This window comes from Limulus polyphemus, unplaced genomic scaffold (assembly GCF_000517525.1).
Source record: "Limulus polyphemus unplaced genomic scaffold, Limulus_polyphemus-2.1.2 Scaffold3062, whole genome shotgun sequence".
Lineage (NCBI taxonomy): Eukaryota > Metazoa > Arthropoda > Merostomata > Xiphosura > Limulidae > Limulus > Limulus polyphemus.
In genome coordinates, this window is record NW_013668672.1 from 74,985 (window position 1) to 82,210 (window position 7,226).

A 7,226-nucleotide genomic window follows, 5' to 3' on the forward strand; every position below is an offset into this window, starting at 1 on the left:
GACACTTGAGCTCTAAGACTAAATTGACATCTGAGCTCTAAGACTAAATTGACATCTGAGCTCTAAGACTAAACTGACACCTGAGCTCTAAGACTAAATCGACACCTGAGCTCTGAGACTAAATCGACACCTGAGCTCTGAGACTAAACTGACACCTGAGCTCTGAGACTAGACCGACACCTGAGCTCTAAGACATAACTGACACTTGAGCTCTGAGACTAAACTGACACCTGAGCTCTGAGACTAGACCGACACCTGAGCTCTGAGACTAGACCGACACCTGAGCTCTAAGACTAAACCAACAACTGAGCTTTAAGACTAAATCGACACCTGAGCTCTGAGACTAAACTGACACCTGAGCTCTGAGACTAGACCGACACCTGAGCTCTAAGACTAAATCAACACCTGCTTTAAGCACGTACCTAGACAATCTTACCTAAGATTAGAATAAAAGTCAACAACATTCACACTATTATCGTAAAACTTTCCCCTCAAGTATTTTCATACACTACCTGTTTAACAATCCTAGGATTTTCCTTCAGCATTCCACTTAATTTTCCAAGAAGAGACCTTCTACTGGATCCCTCTGGAATCACCCCTTTTTCAGTCCCAGTCATTTCTTCTTGAGTTTGTTTAAGGCTTGTTACCAGCTGGGAAGAGTCCAGACTTCTCTGATCTGAAGGATTTTTAATCAACGTGTCTGGCTGAATAATCTTTTTATCTGACCTTCCAACTTTTCCTTGGCATGATACATTTAGGCTTTTTGTCTCTGATGCTACTGAAACCTAAAACATGACAGATACAAATAAATAGAAAATATAAATACTTTCTTTTCTTTTTACTGACCATTTGCTCTCCAGGATTTCTCTCATTTTCAACAACAGTTAGATTTTTACTAATAGCCAAATTAAATAAGTAACTCTTCATTCATTCAATTATGGTGTGCTGGTTTCAAACCAAAGGTTGACAATCACATCTCCCCAAGCTTCCTTATTGTTTGCTTTCCTATTTATATTCACATACTTTATTTCCTGACCATCCACTATCGTCCATCTTCTCCTGCTTGGCCATCCTTTTACCTTCTTTCCGTAGATTTTGACATCAACCACATTTAAGAACATGTTATTATTTGAACCCTCATAACATGCCTGACAATCTCCATCTTCCTTTTCCATGACTGACAACATTGATTCATTCTCTTCAATATTTCCTTGTTGTTTATCTTGTCTTTACAACTGATTTAATGATAAAACTACAATACAAATGCCTTAATCCAGTTCTTGCATTCCTGAATTATAGCCAAATATTCATATCTGTAAAGCACTACTGAGGAAACATAACATCTTAAAATTCTCTTATTAGTGTATATGTTAACATTATGCATTTTCTATTTACTACAGTATTTTTCAAAATTACCACATTGTCCTGATTATAAGAGGACCCCCATTTTCAGAAACAATGGGATAGAAAAAAAAATTGAGTGTCACAATATTCTTTTTTAGGTCCACAAAATTAATACTATAACTGAACAGCCTGCAGGTGGATTAGTTGTAAGAATTAGCGATGATCTGGAGCAAATATCTTGCATGCATGCATAGACTGATATTCAGGAATGAGACAGGCTAAGAGTAGGGGGAAGGGGTCTGTGGTCAGCCACAATTATAAGGTGACTATGAACTTTATAGCCTAATTATTAATCAAAAAACGTTGCTTTATAATTGGGCCAATACAAAAGTGGTAATTCTATGAATGTGTATTTTTCACATAATACATGGTCAAGAAACTAACTTTCTCAGTTGCTTTTGTTTTAACTACTTTTGTTCTTTGTCATTATCTTAAGATAACATAGGGTCTGTCCATAGGGAGTATGGGTCCTCCAACAGTAGGTCAGATAATGCCTTGAGGTTGCAACCTCTTTTATCTTTGAATGGGAAGGATCAGTCATGTGAGTATACCTGAATAAATCTGGTATTACCATTCAACTAAGTAACGTGAGGTTTAGTCAGTCTGGAATAGAATCAAGGCAGTTTGGAGATTAAAAATAGCTTACAACCCACTAAAGGCAGCCATCTGTCTTATAAAGTAAATAAGCACACCACGTTTCTAAAAAATAAAGATTGTTTATTGTACAATTGTTTCAAGTCTCTGTTTCCTTCTCACAACTACTAGATAATAAATATCATCTACGAATCCCACATTATTCTAAGGATATTTCTAAAAAATAAAGATTGTTTATTGTACAATTGTTTCAAGTCTCTATTTCCTTCTCACAACTACTAGATAATAAATATCATCTATAAATCTCCAATTATTCTAAGGATATTTCTAAAAAATAAAGATTGTTTATTGTACAATTGTTTCAAGTCTCTATTTCCTTCTCACAACTACTAGATAATAAATATATCTACGAATCTCCCATTATTCTAAGGATATTTCTAAAAAATAAAGATTGTTCATGTACAATTGTTTCAAGTCTCTGTTTCCTTCTCGCAACTACTAGATAATAAATATATCTACGAATCTCACATTATTCTAAGGATATTTCTAAAAAATAAAGATTGTTTATTGTACAATTGTTTCAAGTCTGTTTCCTTCTCACAACTACTAGATAATAAATATATCTACGAATCTCACATTATTCTAAGGATATTTCTATAAAATAAAGATTGTTTATTGTACAATTGTTTCAAGTCTCTGTTTCCTTCTCGCAACTACTAGATAATAAATATATCTACGAATCTCACATTATTCTAAGGATATTTCTATAAAATAAAGATTGTTTATTGTACAGTTGTTTCAAGTCTCTATTTCCTTCTCACAACTACAAGATAATAAATATCATCTATGAATCCCACATTATTCTAAGGATATTGTTGCTCTAAGAGTGACCTGAAAATACCACAACATTGCATCCAGAATGTGGCTATGCATCTCGGGAGAATCCTCAATTTCTATTGGTAACGTTGCATAGATCACATGACAAAGTCTTGTGAAGACCACTTATCTTCAGCAGGATAGTGTGCTTTCTCAAAAGTTTTAAGATAAATATTTTGTCATCCACTGGTTTATTTCTGCACAGTGAAGGAGTTAAAGCACCATAATGATACCTGAACTGTGATATCACAATAAAGAAATCCTGAGGCAGAGACAAAATCATCAATGAACAATGAAGGTAAGGAAAGAGTTTTTTCTCAATTTGAAGTCTGGAAGAAACTGAACAGTGGAAGGTTGTTCTGTACATGAATGCTGTGTGAGTTATGAGAAAAGAATTTTATGAACTACAGAGATAGTTTGATGTGCTAGTTACTGATCTTCGGAGCTCAAGTTTTGTAGCCCATAGTTACTTCAATAAACATACGGCTCTTTGGAAGTAAACAAGTAACAAGCTCTTGGTTGGGAAAGTTGGAGAACACACACAACTCCAGAAGGATGAGAGGAAAAGAATTCCTTGATGTATAAATATTTCAGTAAAATCAAGACATAATTTAATGGAAAATTACTTTTAACATAATGAAGAAAGAGTACTCACAAATAATATGATACTATACATTACTTAATTAACAGTTACTAATACAAGTATGGTCTCGAATTTTTGAATAAAACAAAAGAAAAATTCTAGGGAACTAATTTAAATTTTTCATTAAATAATAAAGTTCATACAAATAATAAGTGTTATGAATAAAATAACGTTTAATCTGAAAGTGTCCAACAGATGACACTTCTTTCATGAACAATTAACAGGTCTGTAAAGAATTCATTGTGTTTATTATACAACACTTTGAAAATATAAAATGAATGTATACACACGACTATATGTATGAATACAAACATTAATCCATACCTCCAAGAGCTTGTACAGTATAACTGAGGCAACTTGTCATTAAAATAAATATATAAAACATGACAATCATTAAAAATCTGTGGTCTTATATTTCTACCCATATTTCAACACGGCAGGAAAAACTTTAAAATAATCAAGTATGAAGTAGGCTTTAAACATGATTTTTTTTCTCTGAAAGTTGCAAAAGTAAATAGTGTACGCAACAAAACCAAACTTCTGTAAAACTCTGTAACAACACTAATCATGATGGTTTAACATCTCAGACTTGAAGCTAAAAAAAACTGCTAAAAGCTTCATTACTTGCATTGTTTATTTGTTTCATGGTGTAATACAAAAGGTATTTTAAATAACATTTGCTTTTAGGCTAAACCATTTAGGTCACCAAAATATAAAGTTCTCACTTACTGAATCTTTTCCAGTAGACTTTAAAAGAGGTCCGTCAGCAAAAGATGATAGCTGTGAAAGACACAGTTGTGAATATAAAATCCAAATCATTATTTAATACGAGTTTTCAAACATAAAATTCCTACAAACAAATTTATTAAGACACTTTATCAACACCACATTTACAAAAAACAACTACGGCATTGACGTAATCAATGAATTTGTCATTTTAATTCTAGGGTTGTGTGTTTGAAGGATGCCTTAATACAAGACTTCAAGTTTCTAGCAAGTTAAAAAAGTAATTTATTTCTATTTTTTAAATACAAATCTCAATGTCAATCAATATTATACTCCAAACAAGTTTCTTTTTGTTGTACATAGTAACACTTTTATTTTTACAGACAACGTTGTATTTTATAAATATACCTCTTTCTAATATTTAATTCAATATTGTACTTGTTGTAATGTCAAATTGTGTTATGCAGAAATACATGACAACACATAGTAATATTTCAGGTTTATCTTACTCCTCCCCCCCAAAAAATAGACAAGTGGTCATTGTAACTCTTCCACTCATTTCTGTATTTTATTTTTTAATTTCTAGATTCAATTTTTGTGCAAAAAAGAACTTAAATATTTTATTTCAAATAAAACATAACTGTTCATTGAAAGGAAAATTTATTTATAAAAAAGTCATTTCTACTGGAAATAACAGCAACTTGTTTTCTCTCTCTCTGATAAATATGCACTTTATCCAAAAGATCCCCTAAAACAAACAAAACAACAACTGCAGAAGTTATGATAAAAATTTATAAGTACCCTTCATTACCTTGACTGATATTTTTTTTTAATAATCTGATATACAGAAACAAAAATAAGATATTTAGATGACTATATAAAACCTGTTGAAATCAACACAATCAAACAACAATCTTATTAAACATCTGTACGTTGAGCTGAAAATATTTCCACACACAAGTAAAATCTGAAAACAAGCTATAAAAATCAATTATACCATATTTTTTGGAATATAAGATGCACCCTTATTTTGAAGACAAAGTTTTGGGGAAAAAAAAGCTACAGTCGCATTTGAAGGATTTTTATTGAACAAAAATTCAATTTGATACTTTAAAAATTAATATACATTGTTCTAAACACAAAAGAGCTCAAAACATCAAAATAAGAAAATACCGTAAATCAAAAAAAAGGTTTACTGTTGTTTAGTTTGGTTCAAAACCTACAAAATCTTCATTGCTTTCACTGTAATTTATTTTTTTATTATTTTGGGAGCATTATAAATAGTTATGTTTTTAAAAGAAAAAAACAACTATTGTTATAAATAACACATTCAATTGAACTAAACTATGCATGCCTGTTTAAATATACTTACACATTGCTTGTGTATATCGTATATATATATATATACACATGTATATTATTCATACCTTCAGTATACAGGACACAAGCAGATTTTGACATCAAATTTTGGGGTAAAAAAGTGCGTCTTATGCACCGAAAAATATGGTAATTGTATCTCAAATCAATCAATACTTTACACATACATGCTGATTTTTAAAAAATATTCTTTCTTAAAATAACTTGGTGAATTCTTAATCACATTCCTGCTAACAGGATTCATAAGACGTTGAAAAAAATCTGATCCAATTATGACTAGGATAAATGATAAGTTTTATTTAGATAAAATAAAAGTTAGTAACATTTGAAACCAACATAAATTTATAATATAACATAAGTGATGTGTGTGTTACACTAATTTATTCAAATCCAAATATTTATTTCAATATTAACTTATCAAGTGTTACTAAACACATCAATAATTAACCAAGTTAAAAGCCAACTGAATTTTGCACTTTAAAACAAAACCAAAACAAACAACTAAAAACCTTGCAAATTTTTTGGTCAAATATACTGTATGATAAACAAGTTATGTTTGCTGTTTTCACTCCAAGGGAATAATTTTTTTTCACTGGAATAACCTTTTTTCAATCTAATATTCATGTGCAAGTATTGCAAGCCCAATAAAAGTAAATCAGAAGGGTTCATACTGAAAAGTTCAAATTAAAAATTAATGTAGTTTTCAAATAAAGTGATGTATGAACAAAATGTTCTTTCAAGTCCACGAGTCTATCACGTACCTTGGAGTCAAAACCTTGATCCGAAATATCAAGTGTGTTTTCTCTAGACTTTGATTTTTGTCTCTCCTGTTCCACAATACTTCTGTAGTAAGGATCTAGTGGGTGTTCCCAACTAGCTTCATCTGTCTTTTGGTTGTAATAATAGATTCTTCCTCGTGGGTCTTCTCTAAAAAATAAAAGTTTAATACATGAAGTCACTAACTAGAGAAAGACTCTACCACATAACATGATAACACATCTGACTACAGGTATTACACTGACTAGATTACAATAACATACGGTTATCAAGGGGCCAGTTGGTCCTTTAAGGCTGCCCCTACACCTACCCACTCCCCCCAAAAAAGGTATTTTTCAGGAAATAATTGAATCTCCATCTTAAACTCTTGTATAATGCTGGCTTTCATTACTGATGATGGCAACTCATTCTATAAGCTAATCACCATGTTAGAAAAATGTCCTGCCATTCACTCTACCAGACAATTGTGTAAAAGTCCTTCAATGTTGTTATTGCACATTCACCCTTGAGAAAATTAAAAACTTAAACTCATCCTTCATTTATCAGGAAGTAAATTAGTCTCCTCTTTAACTCTTGTAAAGTACTAGCCTCTACCTCCTCTTTAACTCTTGTAAAGTACTAGCCTCTACCTCCTCTTTAACTCTTGTAAAGTACTAGCCTCTATCTCCTCTTTAACTCTTGTAAAGTACTAGCCTCTACTTCCTCTTTAACTATTGTAAAGTACTAGCCTACTACCTTCTCTTTAACTACTTTAGTAAACTACGTATCCTACTTACCTCCTTACGTTTAAACTCTTAAGTTAAACGTAACTTAGACCTTACTACCTCCT

General features: G+C 31.5%; 1 protein-coding gene across 1 annotated transcript in view; it reads right to left on the reverse strand.

Moving 5' to 3' along the window:
- LOC106468580 (centrosomal protein of 164 kDa-like) overlaps nt 1-7,226 on the reverse strand; it is a 16,297-nt gene that overhangs the window by 4,245 nt on the left and 4,826 nt on the right. The window contains exons 3-5 of the mRNA XM_022396919.1: nt 6,382-6,547; nt 4,247-4,297; nt 513-785 (exon numbers count right to left, since the gene is read on the reverse strand). Coding sequence (XP_022252627.1) covers nt 513-785; nt 4,247-4,297; nt 6,382-6,547 — 490 coding nt within the window. The remainder of the gene's footprint in view (nt 1-512; nt 786-4,246; nt 4,298-6,381; nt 6,548-7,226) is intronic.